Raw genomic sequence first — 23,288 nt, forward strand, 5'->3', positions numbered from 1 at the left:
AGGCAGAGACAAAACTGTTTGTACCTTCAGGTAAATGGTAATACGTACAAATGTATAGCTAAGGATAAAGGCTAAATAAGGATATAAAAAACCACTAAGGTAAAAAAAGGCACATATTACGGGTGTCTCAAATTCAGTTATTCTGGTCCATAAAAAATGCACATTACAGGGTGTCTCAGCGAAATCCTCGGGCTAAAGAATTTGTACACGGGTGCATCAATCGAAGAACTTTCTTTCTTACAAGTACCTGTCCGATACTACCTACAAGCTGCGTACCGTGTGAATGAGTAGGAGGCGCTCATTACTTAACTAGAAATTCAAATGAGGTCAGTGAAAACATAACTTCTAAATGAGCTGCTGTCAGCATTAAAATGGGTGCTATCCCTTTTAGGGCCTTCAGTGGACACCATTTTGATAAAAATCTGCCACTGAATCTGGTCATTTGTTGCAGCAATTAGTTGGTTTTTGTGGTGGCTGGTCTCCATGAAGCGCAAAAAAGGATGCTCTTGAACTCCTTTATCCACCAATGAACTTTTACTTCAGCACTCCCTGTTGCAAGATAAGCTCAAGAACACTGAATTCATTGGGGGTAAGGGAGTGGAAGGCCATCCTTTTGCGCTTCACCGTGACAAAATCTAAGCCAAAACCAGTTACTGCAACAAATGACCCGGTTTTGGTCCCATATTTTTATCCAAAAGGTGTAGTACCCATTTTAATGCTGACAGCACCCTGATTTAGAAGTTATGTTTTCACAAAACTCATTTGAATTTTTATTTAGATAATGATTGCCTCCCACTCATTCACATGGTGCGCAGTTTGTAGGTAGTATCAGGCAGGTACTTCTAAGAAAGAAAGTTCTTCGATTGGTGCACCCGTTCGCAAATTCTTTAGCCCGGGGATTTAACTGAGACACCCTGTATTATGCATTTTTTATGGACCAGAATAACTGGACACGGCTGTGTAAGAGCTGCAATCTGTGGCTGGAAAACTCCCCCGTGTCATCCTGGGATACGAAAAAGACACGAAAACTTTGAGAAGTTCGCCCAAAAGATGAGTGTCCAACTAGTGGCCTCCGGAATTCGGGGAATCGGGATCACCTCCGGAATCCGCTTCACCCATACCTGAAAGACAACAACAGACTATAAACAATGCACATAACACAGTTCCTGTGTTAGTCAATCTGGGTCAGAAGTTTAAAGACTTAGTATATTTAAGCGTGAAATAACTTTTCCCCATTTCTCTTAGAACTATTCAATGGTCACTTCAGGTGAAATTTACATCCCGCTGCAACATTAGAGAGAGTTACAAAGCCTTGCTTATGTGAAGTAGTAGGAAAGGGAAGCATGCAAAATGCCAGGTAACACATGATTCTATTTTCTCTAATACTCCTGCAGGCCCAGTGACCCTAGCAGGAGTTACAGCAAAGCAAATAATATCAACACAAATTGCTGTCAACTCTTTCTCAGACTTTTCAGATTTCCGCACGGCACACTAGAGAATTCCAATTCTGCTCAGTATGGGGAAACTAACTACTCTTTAAAAAATTGTGAAAAAATGTAAGACTTTTTATTTTCCTACACACACACAAAGCAAGAAAACCATTTTGCTGCATTTGCTGACAGTTTACTACCAGACTAATACAGGTTTGTACATATAGAAATTTGTGAATACGAATAGTACATGTGTATCTCTAAAGTTGCACCTTGAATATGGATGAAATTTATAGTGGGCTTCTCCGCATGAAGTGATGCTGAGCTGCAGGCAAATGTCATGGCTGTAAAGCATATTCGAAATCGGAAACTTTCAAATATGAATAAAATATGAAAACTATTTGACAAGTATTTGAAATGTCAAATACTGGCACACCATTGATTCAATGAAGTTGGCTTGTGCCTCGGGAAGTCCCATTTATGATATTCAGGAAACATCAGCAAAAAGCACAGTGCTTCATTTTATGAAACAACAAAGGCAGGATGCCAAACAAGACATGGGATCTATACTTACGGTTCTTTTTGTAGAGACGTTCGCTCGCGTGGCGGAGCCACGACTTGATGGCTTGTTCTCCCTCGTAGTCAGAAGCGCCTCCAAAATTCTTATTCTCTCTCAAAGCTTCTATTAACGAACAGAAAAATATAGTCCATAAAACATTTGTGATTATTCACCTTGTTTTCTACAGTACATTTGTAGAGCGACATGACAGCAACATGTGAGCTGCACAGAAAACAGGATACAAAGACACCATTTGTGCGACGGTACAACTGCTGCTACTGTGACAATGTAAGGCACCTCTGGGGGCAAAACAATTAGTGACGCACATATGGTTGCTGACAACTGATTTAACCCTCTAGGAGCCACAAAGTTTATCTAAATTATAAGACAATGATGACTATTCACCTTGATATCAAGAATGTTCAAGGTGACCAATTAGTGTACTTCTTCGCACATTGAACAAAAGTCTATCCTGTGTATTTTGTCACCGGCTTATGCATCACGGATGCACTTATTAAGGGGGGCAGTGTGAGGGACACCGGGACCAGAACTGTGTGTGCACTCTCACGAGAGGAGAGGGAGAACGGATATATGTACGGGAGACATGCAGGAAGTTTAGGGTTACGTGAGGACCGAAATGGAACAAACCTTACAATGCTATTAATGCAAAGAGTAGAAGTTCATACCACGCATAACTGCCCAGCACCACAGATCTTTAAACTTCGACTTTCCCTTCTTGCCTTCCCAACTGTAATTAACGGCAACATTGTCCAGCATCAACATATTCAATATTCTTGTTGTGGCGTCCTTCGCACTGCGTCCTCCGTATCTTTTCCACTTGTTTTTCTGCAAGAACGTTAAGAAGGAGATGATCAGGATGACGAACACCATGCACTTGGTCAATGGCAAGCACAGATCAATCATGAAACTGCTATTCACATTCACTGCTATTCACAAGTCAAATACCCGCGAGTATTCATGGTTCCCTGAAAACACATCTGTGCATGTGAAAGCAATGTGAACAGATATTGAATGATGGGCTCAGCAACTATTATCTACGTCGCATATCACTAAACGATAGCTGCTGTTGAAGATACACAGCAGGGACACTATTTCATCGCATGTCCTCTCTCCTCCACACAGATATTTCAGTAACTTCATCAGATTGTACAGCCCTTCTGTTTAATAAAATGGACACCAAGCCTCGTGTGCGCTGTTGTTTTACATTATGGAGAGGACTACATGTCGTCTGTATCTCGTAGCTGTCCCTCAGTGGTTGAGCGGCAGTGAAACGGAACCCAAATTAGACAGACAGGTTAGAATTGGCAAGTTAAGTTGACAAATGAATGGATGTTATTAGGTCAGTAATTTTCAATTTGACAACAACCTCAACGAAACACAATGTACCAGCCCATTACAAAGCAAATGCAGCTACATGCGAGTGGCAGATCAAGAAGCTATACCATCTGTATTGAAAGCAGAACAGCCATCCTCAAACTGAGAACCCATTTCAGCATGGTAGTTACCTGTCTCAAAATCTGAGAACTCTACACAAGAACGTGCTCAAGCGCGATCTCATCTTTTCTCTCAAATTTGCTTTATGCATCCGGTTCAAACGCTGAGTACGAGCTTGACATCGAACTCGTGTGAGAGATCAATCTCAAACCGCTTTATGCAAACAACCCCTGGAGGGCAATGGTGGCTATGTCATTGACATTTTTAAACCCGATACGCCTTATTCGTAAGTGCTGCAGTATCGTGGCGGCAGCAGGCGGAGATGCCATGTTTGAGTATTCGGGGGGGGGGGGGGAGCATTCTTCTGTAACAGGGCCAGGTGAAGTGTCAGAATCCTTGAGATTCAAGCTTTTTAGGATGGCAGGTGAGCAGGAAGAATGGCCCATGAACCCGACATATTTTTCGGAAAATTTGTTTTCTATGACAAGTAAACAGCGAGTACGCTCGGTGTAGCTGCAACTTTGTGACAATTTTGCATCGCGTTGCGCACTCTTAAGACTGTTGCTTTTGTACATATGAGTACTCAGCTATACTTTCCCCAAGTTTACACTGGAGTATTTTAGTACGGTGTCTTACAAGGTAACATAGTGGGTCTCTATGAGCACATTTGTGCAGCATGCAGTGGCAATGGAATTACTACAGGGCTCCCTGCTTAGCTACTGGGTCTGTTCAGTAAGTGATGCTGTGGAAGCACCTGATGTTTCTTAGCTAACAAATAAATGAGACTAGCAGCAATTCAGTATATTTAGTATTCAGTAGCTGCAAAATCCAGAATTACTAATACCCTGTATGTATGGACATAATGATGTCACCACATCCTGACTGTGTAGTTTTTAGAAGAAAGGCTAGTAACCTGTTTACAGATACTACACCTAACAGTAAGGACTGTATCATGAAAAGAGCAACCATGCTATACAGTGATTCAACAATAATTCCTCTTTGCAGTGTCAGGCACCACAGAAAAAAGCAAAGTAGGTAGAAATCAAAATCAGAGCTATTTCATGTCTTACGAGTGCCTTCCGCTTTGAAGCTGACTGTCCAAGTGACTTGTCAAAGTCCTGAAAATCCTTCAATGAGGTAAAGGGAACTGGTTCAACATCATCTTCGATGATATCCGGCTGCTTTGACATCCGTGCCAGCAATATGTCAAGTTGGGACGACACGGCCTCTTGCATCAGCTCAAGTTTTGATACCATAGTATCTTGCACCAACTCAATTCGCCTCAGGAGTCTCAGCGTCTCCTTCTGCATATCTGGAAACAGGGCACCAGTAATGAGCCACTAACCATGTAAGACAGAAGTACAGTCACGCAGCTTTGCAACTAAACACAACGTGAACGAATTTTGCACTTCAAGAGAAGCTCACAACTCCAGTCAATTTCACATAACAGACAATGCGTTTCTATCCCCAATTTAACAACTCAATGAACAATTTGAGTAATAACAAGTGATAAGTTTCTTGCTTGAACCATTCTACAGCAAGAAAGACTCCTAATTAATGTTCTGATAGTGATAGCAATGTGGATGCAAGATGTGTAGGTAAGGAGCACAACACCTGTGGCAGTGCCAGTGGAGTGCTTCTTCGCTGTTGATGCGGTGCTGCTAAGTTCAGTGTCCTCCACTACACTTTCGCTACTAAGCGTCAGTAACGAGCGTCGCTGGCTCGATGGTTCTGTAAGCAGTATATTGCATTTATAAGGCCAGCATTACAGGAACCATGATGGGGTATCAAAAAAAAAAAAGAAATCTGGGTTACTGATGATGACGGCCATCAGCAAACAGGTCATTCTGAAGAACAACTTCTTTCTTGCATCGATTGTTATTCATTCGACTCTGACTGCTTTGTGATATTTCTGTGTGCTTAGTCTATCGAGCAAAAAAATAAAATAATGACTGTCACAGGGCAGTTCCCAAAGGCGCAGTTGCCATTTTTTGCAATTAACCATTACTCCTTCCTTGCTTGGGTTCTTTCCAAATATAAGAGCAAATGGAATGCACTACTTTCACTGTTACAGCCATTCAATGTTTTTATACTTGAAATTTTCTACACCCGTGTAAAGTGAACTCAAAAGTGAAAGAAAAATAAAAATGAATAAAAACACACACACATCTATAAACAGGGTGTCCCCCCTTTATTATAATAAAAAAACTACACCACCTAGAGTCATGCAGTCAATGGCATTTGTTCTTACTGGGTTTTTGTCACCTCCTGTTGTGAATGTAATGTAACGTAAGCTTAATTATGCAAATTTTTGCAAGCTTAAGTTCGGAAATTTGCCTAATAAAGGTCACTTTTTCATCCCACCAATGTGAAGAGCATGTCTAATTTAATCAAATTAATGATAATTGACAGGGATATTCAGGAGCTATCCCATCGGAAAAAATAGCCGAACATCATGCTCTACGGAAGTCGCACAGAATAGCGGACGATGAATTTTTCAGCGCAATCTTTGTCAGTCCGACGAAAGGAGGTTGGAAAGCCAGGCCTCCCCGACATCGCAGAAAGAGATAACACAGGCGCGGCTTATCACGTCCGACTTTCCCTCTTCCAATTTTAGGAACTGTTACTTTTTCTACTATCACCCTGTGGGCTGGCTTCAGAACCTCCTTTCGTCGGACTGACAGCGATTGCGCTCAAAAAGTCATTGCGCATTATGGTCCGATGCTCCGAAAAGCATGATATTCGGCTATTTTTTCCGATGGGATAGCTCGTGAGTATCACCGTCAATTATCATGAATTTGAGTGAATTTGTTACGCTCTTCATATTGGTGGGCTAAAAAAGTGACCTTTACTTGGAAAATTTCAGAGTTCAGTTCGCAAATATTTACATAATCGAACTCTGAGTACGTGACAGTCACATTAGGAGGTGGCAAAAACCTAATAAGAACAAATGCTGTTGACCGCGTGATTCTAGGTGGCGTAGTTTTTTTATTATAACTCAATGACACATTTTCTGGGACACCCTGTATATATATATATATATATATATATATGAATGTATAACTGAGTACAGATGGACGCGAAAACAAATAGACTACAAGTAATGAAGAGACTTGGGAGGCCGTATAAGGGTTAAAAACACTTGCTACTTTTATTACATTAATAATTAAGGGGGCGCTAGGAATAGATTTACAGTTAGGGGTCGACGTTTCGGCAGTCAGCGCTGCCTTCAACAGAACTAAACTTGGAAATAGGTGACAAGGGCTTATATACAAGGGAAAGGGGGAAAATGAGAGGGGAACAGTGCACATGGAGCGGAGTTGGTGATGTTGCAGGAGCATTGTTGCTAATGGTCCATTGAGCACTTGCAGGAGCGTTGGCTGTCTTCCAGGAGAGTTCTCCTTGGTCGTCTGATAAACCTGAAATGGTAACAGAGAGACGGCAGAAAGAACGAAAGAGGGTCGGGGGACTTGGTCTAGGAGCTAAGGCTGCGAACTGTAGACAATACGCCGGGGTCTTCGTTTATCGTGGACTGGAATTTGTGGATTAGGAATGATTCACGCTGTTGCCTGCTATGGTCTGAGGGGAAACCAGATTGTAAGATGTACACGTGGATGTCCTTGAATGAGTGGCCGGTTTGATTGAAATGACGCGACACAGGGAGATTTGGTTTCTTAGTAATATCGGACCTGTGATTATTAAAACGAATTCGGAATGATGTTGTAGTTTGGCCGATATATTGTGCTTTGCATGCGTTGCATTCCAATAGATATACTACGTTGGATGAGTTGCAGTCAGAAGTAGTTTTGATTTTTACTTGGAAGTTGCTGTTTGTGCTTTGTACCCTGTCTGCAGTCTGCATTACAATACAAATTTGGCATCTTCGTCCGTTGCATGGGTGGCAGCCTTCGGTTGTTGGAGGTGGCTTATTGACTTTTGCGTTGACTAAGTGGTCTTGAAGATTCCTTGCACGACGATATGCTATGCGAGGCGGTTCTGGGAATATTTCTCCAAGGCGCTCCGACTGTGTTAAAATTGGGTGATGACGTTTCAGTATGTTTTTAAGGTTAGGGATCGCGCCATTGAAGGTGACTGTAAGATTAACCCGCTTGGGGCGTTCGGGGCGTGTTGAGTTTTTTAGAAGTTCACTGCGATTAGTACGGTGGGCTCTACATATCACGTCCTTCACGAGATCCTGGGGAAGTTTTGGCTGACCAGCGTGTTTTGGAGATCGTTAAGGTTTGCGTCCTCTTGGGAACAAATGCGCCGGTAGCGGAGGGCCTGACTGTACGGGATGGCCAATTTTGTATGTCGGGGATGGCAGCTGTGAAATGATAGGTACTGTTGGGAGTCAGTCGGTTTTCGGTACAGATTTGTTACGAGTGTGCCATTGGATATGCCAGGAAATCCCGGTCGCCCCATAGTATCTTCAAATGGCACATCAACCGAAAAAATCTCCACGTTCGTTGACCACCTCCTCAAAGACATCCCCCCAAAATTCCCGTCATACATAAAGGATACGAACCATTTCCTGCAAATAATTTCGGATATCGAAGTCCCGATCGGTTCCCTGCTTGTAACACTCGATGTTACCTCATTCTACACCAATATTCCTCACGATGACGGCATCCATGCCACTGTCGTAGCATATGAAAAATTTTCTGAAAAACCGTACGACTCTGCTGTCATAGAAACACTAATTTCTCTAATACTCACATGTAATAATTTTGAATTTGACAACAGGCATTACATTCAAATTAACGGCACAGCCATGGGCACGTACCGAAAACCGACTGACTCCCAACAGTACCTATCATTTCACAGCTGCCATCCCCGACATACAAAATTGGCCATCCCGTACAGTCAGGCCCTCCGCTACCGGCGCATTTGTTCCCAAGAGGACGCAAACCTTAACGATCTTCAAAACACGCTGGTCAGCCAAAACTTCCCCAGGATCTCGTGAAGGACGTGATATGTAGAGCCCACCGTACTAATCGCAGTGAACTTCTAAAAAACTCAACACGCCCCGAACGCCCCAAGCGGGTTAATCTTACAGTCACCTTCAATGGCGCGATCCCTAACCTTAAAAACATACTGAAACGTCATCACCCAATTTTAACACAGTCGGAGCGCCTTGGAGAAATATTCCCAGAACCGCCTCGCATAGCATATCATCGTGCAAGGAATCTTCAAGACCACTTAGTCAACGCAAAAGTCAATAAGCCACCTCCAACAACCGAAGGCTGCCGCCCATGCAACGGACGAAGATGCCAAATTTGTATTGTAATGCAGACTGCAGACAGGGTACAAAGCACAAACAGCAACTTCCAAGTAAAAATCAAAACTACTTCTGACTGCAACTCATCCAACGTAGTATATCTATTGGAATGCAACGCATGCAAAGCACAATATATCGGCCAAACTACAACATCATTCCGAATTCGTTTTAATAATCACAGGTCCGATATTACTAAGAAACCAAATCTCCCTGTGTCGCGTCATTTCAATCAAACCGGCCACTCATTCAAGGACATCCACGTGTACATCTTACAATCTGGTTTCCCCTCAGACCATAGCAGGCAACAGCGTGAATCATTCCTAATCCACAAATTCCAGTCCACGATAAACGAAGACCCCGACGTATTGTCTACAGTTCGCAGCCTTAGCTCCTAGACCAAGTCCCCCGACCCTCTTTCGTTCTTTCTGCCGTCTCTCTGTTACCATTTCAGGTTTATCAGACGACCAAGGAGAACTCTCCTGGAAGACAGCCAACGCTCCTGCAAGTGCTCAATGGACCATTAGCAACAATGCTCCTGCAACATCACCAACTCCGCCCCATGTGCACTGTTCCCCTCTCATTTTCCCCCTTTCCCTTGTATATAAGCCCTTGTCACCTATTTCCAAGTTTAGTTCTGTTGAAGGCAGCGCTGACTGCCGAAACGTCGACCCCTAACTGTAAATCTATTCCTAGCGCCCCCTTAATTATTAATGTAATAAAAGTAGCAAGTGTTTTTAACCCTTATACGGCCTCCCAAGTCTCTTCATTACTTGTAGTCTATATATATATATATATATATATATATATATAGGTTAAAGAGATTAATATATCAGATGGCTGCGAAGCTGAATAAAAGTAAAATAATAAGACGTGGATGACAGACTAACAGAAAAGTTAACAAGAACTAATTTATTTAACGGGTAATTTAACATATACGTATCATAATATGCTATGAAACGTTTAAATGAACGGTCGACACTTCAACAATAGCACTCTCTTTTGTCCTGACAAAGACAGTGCCACTGTCGAAACGTCGACCTTTCTTGTAAACGTTTCATAGCATAATATAATCTATGTGTTAAATTACCCGTTAAATAAATTAGTTTTTGTTAACTTTCCTGTAATGTCGTCCATGTCTTATAATTTTACTTTTGTATATGTGTACACATATATAGATATATATGGGTTCATATATCTGACGGCTACGAAGTTGAATAAAAGAAAAATGCGACATGAATTACAGATTACAGAAAAATTAGCAAAAACCAGTTTAGTAGGTAATTAACACAAAGATTATAATACATTATGAGACGTTTTAAAGAAAGGTAGACGTTTAGACAGTGGCACTGTCTTCATCAGTACTGAAATGTTACAATGCAGCACATGGCTTAATTAAGTTCTTGGAGTGACGTCAAGATTGGTAAAGGTGCACCACATGGCAGGCGTCACCTTCAGGAATTTTCTCCGAGGAGTGATGCCATGCCTCTACCCAAATTTGATTGAAGAATAGAAAGGGCGACATCATTTACGGAATAACAAGGCTGTTTGAAATGATGAGGAACAGGAAGATTTGACTTTTTCGTTAACGTCCAACCGGTGGTTGTTGAAGCTGACCCGAAAAGATGTTTTGGTTTGACCTACATATTGTGCTTGACATGCATTGTACTGAACAGCGTAAACAACACTGGATGAATTACAGTCAAAGTCACCATGAATTATGATGAAGAAACTAGTTACGTAGCGGTTGACATTGGAGCAGACTAGATTATCATAGAGGTGCCGCGTGCGCCTGTAGATTCATCATCATACCCTTGACGTTTTGCGCCGATTTGAAGGAACGACAGAGGAGCCTCCAAACTGGCACCCTTATTCACATTTTAACTACAAGCAGCAGAATGCGTGAATCTCATTTCTTTTGCATTATTCTCATGATGACCAAATCTTTCATAGAGCGAAGAGATATTTTTGTACTTCAGTGCCCCTTTAATAACTCAAAATTCCCTGACAACTTCACATTATCCTGGATTTTAAACAATTTGTATACTGTAGACATAAAAACTCTCATTAATGGGCACAGCACCTTTGCCAGTTCGAAAAGGATGATTCTTTGTAGTTGACTGGATGGCGGCAGGATCAGTATCGTCCGCTGTTGGATGTTGCCAGCTTGACAGACCTGAAAGCCAGTAATTGAGAGGTTATGAGAGGCTGACAGGCTCCTGACAGTTGGTGAAAAGTTAATGACTGTGCTTTTAAGACGCTGACCCTGAAAATAATAGTTTGAAACGACGGTCAGAAGGAGACAGGGTGACTCTATGGCGCATCAAGTCTTGCTCACATGCGTATGCTCGTTCCTTAAGAACCACAAGGTATCTTTCAGGAAAGGCAGTCTAACACATTCCATGCGCAGACTATAACTGAAGCGGAGTCGTAGAAAACAGTAAGTTTAATGTTATGCATGTCTCGCGTAGCTTGGTGTCTTTGGCTTCTTTTGCTGGCGATACTACAATAACAATGAATGCTAGAGCGTGCCAAGCATTTTTCTTAGGACTTCTAGCAAAACAAATGTAAGCGTCAACAAAGCAACAGCCAAATGTAAAAGAATGGAGCCTTGAAACATGCTTCAGCTTTCTTAATGCTGGCAGGACAAGTAAAAATAATTCACTGGGAAGCATAACACAATATCACTGTCTTCCCAGATGAAGTACTAAAAAGCTAGGCAAAATTTTCTCATTTTCCAGTTCAAGTTAACCTGGAAAAGTTCGAAGTGTGGTAAATGACAAGAAACATTTTGCAAACTGCCTTACCTGCACCTGCATAGTCTTTAGTGGCCAATGTTTGACCTAAGGATGAGCCATGAGTTGTAGTATCCTTTCTTTTCTCCTTTCTGGACAGCACTACAAAGAACAAAATGATCAGCTCAAATCTGACATGCTGGTAATGGCCTGTCTAGGATATATGTATGTCCTGTAGGATATTTCGCTATGTGATGCCCCTTTGCACAACTGCCCTTAGCCTATTCTTGAATAAAACATGTCAGAAGTTCAGCCCGGAAGCCGGGAAGAAAATGTAATGGGGGTTAAGCACGTACTCTACAACAATGCTACATATTTGAACGTCTTTATCACTGGGAAATGAATACCACACGTTACGTTAAGTGTTCGCACCCGGCATCCTGTGTGACGTTGAGAATAAGGTGGTGAGGGAAACAGAGGAAGACCAGAATCTGAGAGTTCATCAGAATCATCGCCCGAGGAAATTCGACGCCTTGCACGTTTCCTTTTCGGCGGTAGTACCTTCTCTGTACACAAGTCTGAGGTCTCCACAGCAAATGGAAGTTTTATCCTTGCTTCATCATATGATCCTTTAAAAAAAATTATTCGATTTCCAATTCCTCCTGAATCAAGCACACAAGAAGTAACGCACAGGATATTTCTGCTGTTCTGTAATATATATATATATATATAACTGTTCTGTAATAGGATCGGATCATTTGACTTTTTTCCCATAAAGCATTGATTGACTTTTCTACCCGTAATGTACGCATACCAATTAGCTTGTGCTTCATCACTTCATTCAGTATTTGCTGCCACTTTATCGTCACTATTTGGTCACTTTATTAATGAGAATTTTATTGCCAAGTCTAAGAGAGCACACCGTTATTTAAAACCTAATTTTATTAAATACTAATAATATTAAATAATTTATCAAACTAGTATTATTAATATAAATAACACACCTAATTTAGATGCAGTTTACTTTTTACTAACCAACCAACAAGGTAAACAACAGAAGCAATGGTAATCTTACCAAACCATTCCATAGGCTTGCATGGGCACTCAGCCCAGTTTGGCATCGGATGAACAGATCTCCTTACAAGACTTGGGATTTGAGAGCTTTTCACTGGTGGCCACATGCAGTGATTATCAACGATCCAACTGCTGGGGACAACGGCCACCTCATCATTTTCGTCAGTAAATCTGACTATTGCGAAAGAACGGCCGTCTGCATAAAAGTACACAAGCTGCGATAAATGTGGCAAGAACAAATTTCTTTTCCCTGTGTCTTGTTTATGATGCAACAGGTTGTCAGCACCAGACAGTTAACCCAGGACATGGTACACAACATTATCAATAAGGCCAGAAAATGGTATGCAAGACAAACGTGGATGACTCGCGTAGGAAGCCATCCGAAACAAATCCAAGAAAACATAGAAAAATACCATACAGTACTACAAAAACTGAGATAATGCCAAAAGCAGGCCATAGTCTGCGGCACCTGCAAAAGGGTTTCTAGAATGTGTGCAGAAGAGGAAAGACCACAAACTTCCCATCGAAAGGAAACTTCATGCATTTGCGTTTCAAGTCACTAATTTTCCAAACGTGCAAGGAGGACAGCTGGGACACCACATAAATAGACAGTAGCGAGGAGCGGCATGGTTTAGTGTAGAAGTCATCCTTGATCAGGTACTTTCTTCCCACCAAGCAGCATGAACCTGACATTGTGTGTGCTACATTTTCTACTTGAACTATGCTGCCGTCAAGCATCACACAACAGTTGTCAGGCTCCTTCGTGCGTAGTACAAGTTTGTCAATGACAACTTTTTTGTGCTGTGGTCCCTTGCAACCAAGTGGAAGTGGGCCTTCTGTGTGTCTTCTTGATAATAAGAGCCTAGGCAACCTAACCGAAACGGAGACCGGCATTCTGTTCTCCTCGCTGATGCGGTTATAAAGCTGTTCAAGTGGTTTTTCTGGCTTTCGCTTGAGCTTTTTTAGCTTCTGCATGAAGTTCTCAAAGCGGAAAGCACTCCACTCCTCCAATGGGCCATGGCGTCTCACATCAGAGGTCAAGTGGAGCAAAGCATGTACGTTGTGTGAAACATGGGCTTTTCCATAGAGAATAATGAAAGACTCCACAAAATGCTTCAAAAGCTGGTGCGCATAGTCCATCAGTTCACTGCTGGGGGTATGTGATGAAAGGATACTGATAGCACAGTGAAGTACCAGAAAATGCTTGTAAAAGCTTGGTGGAAGTGCACCATTTAGGACAACCGGGCCCGCATACAAGACAAAAAACCTGAATTCCGTGGCCTTCCACCGTTCAACCTCGTCAAGACGACGTGGCTTTCGATTGAACTCTGCTGCGGTGAAAGCTCGCAATGACTCAAGTTTGTCCGAAATGTCTCCTTGTACTGATCTGCTAAACAAATGATTCTGGGATCGAAACCACAGGAGTAGCAGCTTCCTGCACACCCCAAGATAAATCACATGCATGGGATCAAGCGGTACTTGTGCTACAAGGTCCATTGGCAGCTCCTCCAGAATTGAGACACCTGTGTGGTGGCATTCCTGGCTCCGGCTTCTAAAGGACTCATCAGTACGAAGTTCTGCATTTAAGTCAGGGAAACAGGTACGGCCCTTCAAATATTCGCCTGCGGTAACACATTTTGTACAACTATAGTACCCTGTATGCCCTTTGATAGACAGCACATAGGACTTTGCGGGGGCATCACAGACAAGGGCCTTCAATGCCACAGCAACAGTCCTGTCATTAATGGAAACAGACTGTTCAAGCACCTGCTTGATGTCATCAACAGATGGACGCAAGAAAGCATTTGCATCTAGTGGCTTGCTCTTACCATAGAAAACACCAATTGGAAATGGGTCTCCAGAACCACAGCCAACAACCCTGCATAAAACTGGCCAAAATTGGTCGAGTGCACTCTTCGCTAATGGAAGCCCATCTACGTTTAGGATGATTTCCACTAAAGCTGGCACATCTGCAATACCCGTCAGGCTACGACGAATTCCAGCAGCCAAACCGAAGTGACAATATCTACCCCCACTCAGTGATATTACAGGTGATGAATCACGAGGAGTACTGAGAAGTGTCTTCGAGGTGGACGGGAGGTCAGGGTGGCCATGGTTGCGAAGCCGTTTCAGAAGGGCGGTCAAAGCATCGCGTGTAACGAGAAACTCGAGACTCCAGTCACGCAAATCGTCTCTTAGCGTAGGATTCGCTCGCACAGCATCATCTCGTTGCGGTGACCCCGACAAACCCGACTGGGAGTCAGTCTCTACGAACGAATACGGCGAGACGTTGAAGCCCAGGGATGGTACATCAGCCTCTACGTCTCTATCATTGCTCGAATTAGACTCGCTGTCAGAACTTTCCACGTCTGTGTCTAATACACGCGGTATTTCAGGCGTTAGATCTCTGTAGTCAGCCGGGCTAGTTGGAGACTCGCTAGCCAGACCTTCTACATTTGTATCTGAATCAGACGACAGTTCAGGCGTTGAGTCTCTGTCACCGCTAGCGTGGCCCGGTTCATAAGAATCGATACCGACACTTTCAACGAGCTCAATGCTTTCTTCCACGCGCTTTTGAATGTGTCGGCGGAAAGTTCGTCCTTTTTGTTTTGGCATTATTCGAGACGTAGCGGTTAACTAACTAGAGGAGGTTACCTCTGTTCATGACAGAATCCGAGTTGCGGTATGGTTTGACGCCAGGAATGAGAACGGCGTGCACCACGTATCGAAACCGTTGTAACAAAGCAAAACCGCCACAACAGTTCACGTGTAATGGCGGCCTATCCACGAGCCAACGATACTCAGACAGCAAAACCGAAAAAGTAAAAAAATACCATAAAGAAATGCCATTTTTCTCATCAACAAATCCTCAGTTACATTTATTACAAAATTTGCGCTAGTCATATCTTTTTATACATTTGCGAAACCACTTAGATCCATTTTTAGCGCAGCAACATTTTCGGCCACCAGGCAGCCCAACGTAGTTGCGCGTATCATTCGTGTGGCAAAATGGCTGCGCGCAGGAGATTTATGTTTTCATGCGGTCGTCTCTCTCAAAACCTTCGTAGCTAGTGAGGTAAATATTGTGTGTTGATGTGTGGGACTCGGACCTGTAACGGACTTCCTGTCACCAACAAAGTGACCGTTTTAGAAGCTCATCTCACTTCTGAGCATTCATCACGCTAATCGCAGTGATGTGTACGTCGAAGGTGCCTGCGAATGTCCTCTACTTACTGAGGCAGACGAAACCAGAAGGCAAAAAAAAAATATATATATATATATACATATATATTACTCCTACTGTGGCCGAGCACCGGTGTAGCACCCTAATATCGTTGAGCTGCCACTAACCTCCCTGAAGGCAGGGGAGCTATTCTCGATGAAACTAATGCGTGCATTACTTGCACGTCACGAGCTCTTGGGCTGGGTCCACGCGACACGCTCCGCCCGAACGCTCCGCCCATTTCTAGGGACATTTGTCCCTAGCGAAGTCATTTCCAAGTACATTCTTTGCAGTGGCATGCTCTGTTGTAAGAGAACGTAACGAGGTGGCGCTACGTACAAGATGTAATAAATGTGGGAGCAAAACGCAATCGAAATCGTAATGCTGCGTAGAAACGTTCATGAGAAAGCCGTTCATGAGAACATTTTATTTCCAGCTTTACAGTTTCAGCAAAAACTTGCAGAGAGTCCTTTATGTAGACATGCATGTGAAGATTTCCAAAGCGATACAGTGGCGCCACACCTTACGCTTTGACTTTTACAAAATTACATCGATGAGTTGTCCCTATATTTTCCCTAGCCGGCAGACACAAGCCAACATCGTGTTAGGCCATACGTCATTTTGACGTAAGCAATGACGTACGGCATCACTTTTAACGCAGAAAAGTAAGGCAGCGTAGGGGGTGCATTACTTTGATCAAGGACGGAGGTATGATCGACATAGCATACATACTTTGGGTTATGGCCTTATATCTTGTTCGGCAACTGTTTTCACGACTCAATGGTGGCGTACACTGCATTTGTTTGTGGTAATGAACACCGGTGTATGTTGTTGTTGGTTCGTACTTCACCACATAGCACCGCACGTCCGATGTGCTTCACCACACAACATCTCCATTGAGCCGTTTCTCCGATGTAACGTCGTGCAAGCAAAGGGATGGTCTCAGTAGTTTGCACAGAATTTAGTTCCTCCGGGGGGGGGGGGGGGGTACTTTTACACGCTTTTGACGAAGTATTGTAAAATGTCACAAAATTTAAGGGGGGTCTGTTCCAGATTTGGGGGGTATTAGGGTGCGTGTGTGTAGGGGGGAGGGGGACGGATGTCCTCCCATTCGAAGAACTTGGCAAACGCTGATTCTCAAGGGAAATAAAAAAGGCGTTGGCTATGCGGCTATGCATGGTCACTTCGATGGTCACTGTCGATGGCCCGAGCTCGCGAGGATGCGGTTGCATCATATGTTCCATGCGCGCGACGATGCCCGCACACAGCGATTTGTGTATTCATTGTGTATTTGTCAAACGAGTGAATTATAGAGGAATGTCCTAAAAAAATTTGTGAAAACTGCGACGGTGTTCACAAGGCAAGAGCTAGCAATCGCTCCAACGGCCATTACACTTGCACAAATTTTGTTGGCGCTCTTCGCGCCACTCGGTTTGTTCAAAATTGCAGCAAAATTCCATGCGCGAGCGCCACCATACTGTCAGCAACTTCGTAATGCAATGCGCTCACATTCACATATTTTCTCTCTTTAGCTCTTACAAGTCCGAGCAAATTCTCTCGTCGCAACTAAGTTGCATATTGCTACACTCTTACGTATTTCCACAAATCTTTCCTTCGCATTGTGCTCTTCCGTTTCCGGCGACGGAATGCAAGGGCGGTCTCGTGAGGCGGACAAGACGCTAGATCCTGAGGGGTATCATTGCCGCGTCACTCACTCTTCCAGGTGCTTCCGCGCAAAAATGTAGCTCCTACTTTTCATTGGCTGTTGCGTGGGACGCCTTGCATTCTAGTTGCCTCCGCGGGAAAAATGAAGCCATTATTTCAATTTCATCTATTTTTGTTGTACTGTTTATTAATAGGCCTGTTTTTTCACACGAATGTTGCACGGACGATCTTTTTCGCGTTGTTGAAATACTGGGAACTTTTTGCCTGCTTTGTAGTGTGTTGGGTTTGTGTGTTGAAGGTTGAAGTCGTTGAAACCAGTTGAAGCCGTCATGGCGTCGTCATGGCTATAGAAGCCCGCTCATATTCGAAACGTTGAAAGTGTATCTGAAGCATGATTAGCACTTTGTAATTTGTCAGCATTTGTATCACCACTATGTTTATCACGGGTCATCATGAGGCACCGTGATATGGATTTGATGGAACAAATCGGATTCAAGTCAAGTCTTTATTTTCGAGAAGCAATGAAGTCATTATGTATCCAGAATTATAGTTTTTTTCTTTGTATTTATTTATTTCTGCTCTTACGCAACAACGTCTTACGACATTACTGTGGCGTGAATACATACAAATAAAAGTAAGCAATAAGTACAGCATACAAAAAGAAAAATTAAAAAGCACACATTTCTAAGACAACAGGTACTCAGGCCCCGAAAAAATAAGCTCTATACATCCGTTGGGCTGAATTTTCCTGCAATGATCAATCTCGATATGTACGATGGAGGTTCCTTTGTCATATACTAATTTTATCATGAATAATATTATCTGAAAATTGCAAACGTAACTGTTGTCTCCTTGTCGACAAACTATCCCAACCTAATCTTGACTTTATCTCGCTTATACTAACATCCATGCAACTCATCTGGCCGCAATAATCTGAACCCTCTCCTGAATTAAAAGCATTTCCTACGGATCCCATACTGTACATGCACAATCCAAAGTAGGGCGAACCATAGTAATGTATGCATCCCGTAGTACTAGCCCGTTTAATATTATGGAAAACAAAGTGAAGCATCTTTCTTGCTTATTTGCTTTTTTCATGCCAAATCAAATCCCATTTCAAATCCGGGTTTGTCAAATCCTCTGCAAAATCCAGAAATTTGGAGAATTTGGTAGAAAACATGGCCAGGTGGTCAACTTAAGAGCGTCGTGCTGCTATTCACTGAAAGTATATCGTGTCAGGTTAGCCGGAGATGAATAATAAAACACACGAAGTTTCAAATTTACAAATGCATCCAAAGTAAGGCAGACACTTGGGGTAGTTGGTACGGTGTTTAAACAGCACAAAGAAAGAGAGAGATATACACCACGACGCCGAACGTCCAACCGATTTAATAAAAGGAAAAATATACATGTACAACAATTATTTCTTATGTAATGTCTTCCCGCAATTACAGTTTTCTGGCATCTTCCACCAAACTGTACACTTTACTAGCTCTTTTTTTTGTTTTTCGCCTTTTTTTTCTCTTTCTTTTTTTCTAATGTACAGGCACGCAACGCTTCGGAACCGGTTCTGCAGTAAAAAGTTAAAGGTATCAAGAATATATATGAGGAATACTTCAGATTTCGAAGAATACAAGTTGACACGCGTGTGGAAACAGTCCGGGTGCAATATGTCACGAGGAGCTTTTACAATTTCGCTGCAATACAACACTACTATATTGAAAACCATGATCATGTATGAACAAATTAATATAGTGCAAGAAAACTGATGTACTCTATAACATTTTTTTTTTAGTTCGTATTTGAGTCTTGTATCGTCCTCGTCGTCTTCTGTGTTCTTCAAACTCAAGGAAATGTTTCATCTTTCAATAGCCTTGTGTCCAGCTAGACAAAAAGTCCAAGTGAAAATTGCCTAAAATCTGCCGGAGATCGGTATTTGGTTGGCACAAGTCGCTGCAACTTGGGCTGACGTCGTCATATTGTCACCTACGAAGCCAGTTCGTAAACTGCGTTGGGCTCAAAGCAGTGGCCTAGCCCAAAAATATTTGTGGAGGAGTTCTATGGGGACTTTACATGGGTGAGGAGGATTTCATTATCATCTCCCTCTTCCAAATGCCCTAACCAAAGTTACTTTTTTTTTTTGGGGGGGGGGGGTTAAACCCCCAAACCCCGGCATATAAATGCGGGCCAATATTGGCCCAGCGTTGAGAGGAAACTCCGAAACAGCAGCTGCTGCTCGAAACAACAAGCAACGATGCTAGTCTATGTAGTTCAATTCGATGTATACAAGTCCATTTCTACATTTTTTTCTTCAGCTTGCAAAATTATTTTCAGACAAGGTGAATAATAAAACACACGAAGTTTCAAATTTACAAATGCATCCAAAGTAAGGCAGACACTTGGGGTAGTTGGTACGGTGTTTAAACAGCACAAAGAAAGAGAGAGGTATACACCACGACGCCGAACGTCCAACCGATTTAATAAAAGGAAAAATATACATGTACAACAATTATTTCTTATGTAATGTCTTCCCGCAATTACAGTTTTCTGGCATCTTCCACCAAACTGTACACTTTACTAGCTCTTTTTTTTTTTGTTTTTCGCCTTTTTTTTCTCTTTCTTTTTTTCTAATGTACAGGCACGCAACGCTTCGGAACCGGTTCTGCAGTAAAAAGTTAAAGGTATCAAGAATATATATGAGGAATACTTCAGATTTCGAAGAATACAAGTTGACACGCGTGTGGAAACAGTCCGGGTGCAATATGTCACGAGGAGCTTTTACAATTTCGCTGCAATACAACACTACTATATTGAAAACCATGATCATGTATGAACAAATTAATATAGTGCAAGAAAACTGATGTACTCTATAACATTTTTTTTTTTTTAGTTCGTATTTGAGTCTTGTATCGTCCTCGTCGTCTTCTGTGTTCTTCAAACTCAAGGAAATGTTTCATCTTTCAATAGCCTTGTGTCCAGCTAGACAAAAAGTCCAAGTGAAAATTGCCTAAAATCTGCCGGAGATCGGTATTTGGTTGGCACAAGTCGCTGCAACTTGGGCTGACGTCGTCATATTGTCACCTACGAAGCCAGTTCGTAAACTGCGTTGGGCTCAAAGCAGTGGCCTAGCCCAAAAATATTTGTGGAGGAGTTCTATGGGGACTTTACATGGGTGAGGAGGATTTCATTATCATCTCCCTCTTCCAAATGCCCTAACCAAAGTTACATTTTTTGGGGGGAGGGGGGGTTAAACCCCCAAACCCCGGCATATAAATGCGGGCCAATATTGGCCCAGCGTTGAGAGGAAACTCCGAAACAGCAGCTGCTGCTCGAAACAACAAGCAACGATGCTAGTCTATGTAGTTCAATTCGATGTATACAAGTCCATTTCTACATTTTTTTCTTCAGCTTGCAAAATTATTTTCAGACAAGGTGAAAACCAGCTTCATACATTGAGCCATAGTGACACGGACAGCATTACTTAAACGAGTAGGAATTTCAATTTCCTACTCGTTTGTAATGTGTATAACCTTTGACAATAACAGCTGTCGAGCAGGTTGGTACGTGTACATATCTATCCCAATAGCGGCAAAACGATGGTAAGACAGGCCACACACGACCAGCAGCAGCACTTTCAACCTTTGGATTTTATTTTTGCACCTACCAGATACAGTTGTAAGGCACACTGGTGTTATAGAATAGAATATCGCGTAGAGGGGTGCAGAAGATGCATGGGATACCTACCATGGTTGGTTGAGAATCTTATTATATTTGGACCATTCTTGGCCCATCATTGCTGGTGTCTCATGGGATGCTATCTAGCCAACTAATGCCCGACTAGAAACCAAGCTTGGTTCTACAATGGCCCCAACGGCAATGCATGCTGGTCCCCGTGTTTGTTAGGATCGACGGTCTGTCACATACTGGCCCAAAGTTGGCGGTATTCAGTTGGCCCGAGTAAGGCCGATGTCAATGAAAGCTTGGCCGAACCCTCTTCTTCGCAAGCTCGGCCCAACTAGGCCGAACAACGTTTAGGTATAGGAATGGCGTTTTTCTCCATGGGAAGCACATTGCTCTGCTTACTGTTAACAGATTCTTCGTCCCGCTCTGGTTCATAAATTTGGTGCACCGTGTGTTTCTTTTCTTTCATTTTTGTTTTCTTTTAAATACAGACAGGGAAGCTTTGTGCTGATGGCATGTATATAGTTTCCCTTCAGTTGACAATTGAACCCCTGTATGCAAGAAGGGGATAAGTCGAAAAATCCCAAACCGAGAAAACTTCGAATATTTGGTAAAGTAATTGCAGCCGGGTTACCTCGACTAATGCAATGGAAAATGTGTAACATATATGTTCGTGTTTTTTGGGTCTGTGACTTAGCAGAAATTGTCCGTGAGCATGATATATCATTTTTCAATGTAACACCGCATGCACACAGGGTTATCGCGCAAATACAAGCAGCTTTCGCAAGTCGTACTTGGATTGCTGAAGAACCAGGTAGGGTGAAGCAGGGGCGGATTTAGGGGGGAGGGGGGTCAGGATGTCCTGACCCCCCCCCTCAATTCCAGACTTGAACATAGGGTTCAATGGATCAATCCCAGCATGCACCTGGCACTTGTCCATAGCGGACCCCCTCCCCCCCCCCCCCGGGAAAATTCTTGATCCGCCCCTGGGGTGAAGTCGCCTGTGCGTTGCAGAGCAGCATGGGTCGAGCGTATCGCGCTGCTAAACGAGCACAATCTTGAAAATAATATCGTAGGTGACCAGCATAATATGACTTATTAGTGCTCACGTTTTTTTTTTTTTTTTTCGATTACAACGCTCAGTATCACTGCCGGCACGGTCGTGTTAGTTAGGAAGAACGTGTTTTTCGAGTGGAAGCCGCAGTTCAATTTAAGCTATCATTTGTATGCGTGTAGAAAAGCGGCAAGATCTGACTGCCCATCCCATTGGCACACATACATTTCTCGTTTCTTACCCTCCTGTAACAGGTCAATAAATTGCAATACGGTCCTAAATTTTCTATGGCAGGTACATGCTGGTATGTGGATGTCATTGCAGCAAAAATACACGAAAGGGGATTGCATTACATGCATGGATTGCTTACTGCATACAGAGGTTCAATTACATTATATATGGTTATCTCTAAATTAAAAACTGGAGACGGGGGGACAAAAAACGACAAACACAGACAAGCTTGTCTGTGTTATGGATCTACACCACCAGCTCGCTTGCTACCTCTCTATCCTCTCGGTACTCTGTATATATTTTTGTCATTTTCTTTGGGGACTGTGTTGCACGATTTGCCCTAAACATACCCGATCATCGTGATCATTTTGTGACCTTAGTATCAATAAAGAAGTATTCTTGATCGAAGACAATTTGTCGCCTTCTCTTATGTTTTTGTCGTTTTTATCTGCCTCTCTTCCTTTCTACTTAATCTGCATATCAACATACTTTGGTTATGGACACTTCACTTTTTGTAACCAGTTGGAAGGAGAAGCTGTCACGAGATAAGGGTATTTCGAGGCTGTCGGGATCCGGGGTTCAAGAGCAGTGGCAATCATATAAGGCCGAAAATCATGAGACCGAACTATCAGAAAGCTGTAAAGTCGGAAGACAGAACTATCGAGAAACCGGACAAAGAGGAGCCCTAAGATATGAAAAGCATTAAAATTACAATTACTACATAAAGTATACTTTCACTAAGTCGATGTTATATGTGAATTGCTGTAGCAAATGAATCATTAAAAAAAAGAAAAAAAAAAGAGGACAGAAATCACGGGACCCGCGGTGCTGGATATACGTATATAAACTGCAAACTAAATTTTGAACATATCTCACAGAAATTCTAGAAAAATCTTGGGGGCGACA

The 23,288-nt window shown here is 42.6% G+C and overlaps 1 protein-coding gene across 3 annotated transcripts; it reads right to left on the minus strand.

The window, feature by feature from the left end:
• Positions 1-859: 859 nt before the first annotated feature.
• LOC135385150 (uncharacterized) lies at positions 860-15,318 on the minus strand. 3 transcript variants are annotated; one of them, XM_064614328.1, is made up of 10 exons: positions 15,184-15,315; positions 12,530-12,660; positions 11,887-12,083; positions 11,527-11,616; positions 10,803-10,895; positions 5,059-5,175; positions 4,515-4,756; positions 2,676-2,835; positions 2,005-2,112; positions 860-1,121 (listed from the first exon to the last, which is right to left on the minus strand). In XM_064614328.1, exons 3-10 carry the CDS (start codon positions 11,891-11,893, stop codon positions 1,063-1,065), a joined length of 876 nt encoding a protein of 291 aa, XP_064470398.1. In that variant the 5' UTR covers positions 11,894-12,083; positions 12,530-12,660; positions 15,184-15,315; the 3' UTR covers positions 860-1,062. The 3 variants fall into 3 exon arrangements, 2 of the variants coding, with proteins under 2 accessions (XP_064470398.1, XP_064470397.1); XM_064614327.1 differs by having other exon boundaries at positions 12,530-12,724; XR_010420320.1 differs by lacking the exons at positions 860-1,121; positions 2,005-2,112; positions 2,676-2,835; ... (2 more) ...; positions 10,803-10,895; positions 11,527-11,616 and having other exon boundaries at positions 11,893-12,083; positions 12,530-15,318.
• Between the last annotated feature and the right edge of the window lie 7,970 nt (positions 15,319-23,288).

The sequence above is a fragment of the Ornithodoros turicata genome, chromosome 2, assembly GCF_037126465.1.
Source record: "Ornithodoros turicata isolate Travis chromosome 2, ASM3712646v1, whole genome shotgun sequence".
Lineage (NCBI taxonomy): Eukaryota > Metazoa > Arthropoda > Arachnida > Ixodida > Argasidae > Ornithodoros > Ornithodoros turicata.

What these genes read in the sequence shown, in the direction of transcription:
- LOC135385150 (XM_064614328.1), bottom strand. An exon ending in CTTCAAAGCGGAAGGCACTC is followed by an intron (nt 2,836 to 4,514) that starts GTAAGACATGAA and finishes ACGTTCTTGCAG; the next exon opens with AAAAACAAGTGGAAAAGATA. An exon ending in ACGTCTCTACAAAAAGAACC is followed by an intron (nt 1,122 to 2,004) that starts GTAAGTATAGAT and finishes GTTGTCTTTCAG; the next exon opens with GTATGGGTGAAGCGGATTCC.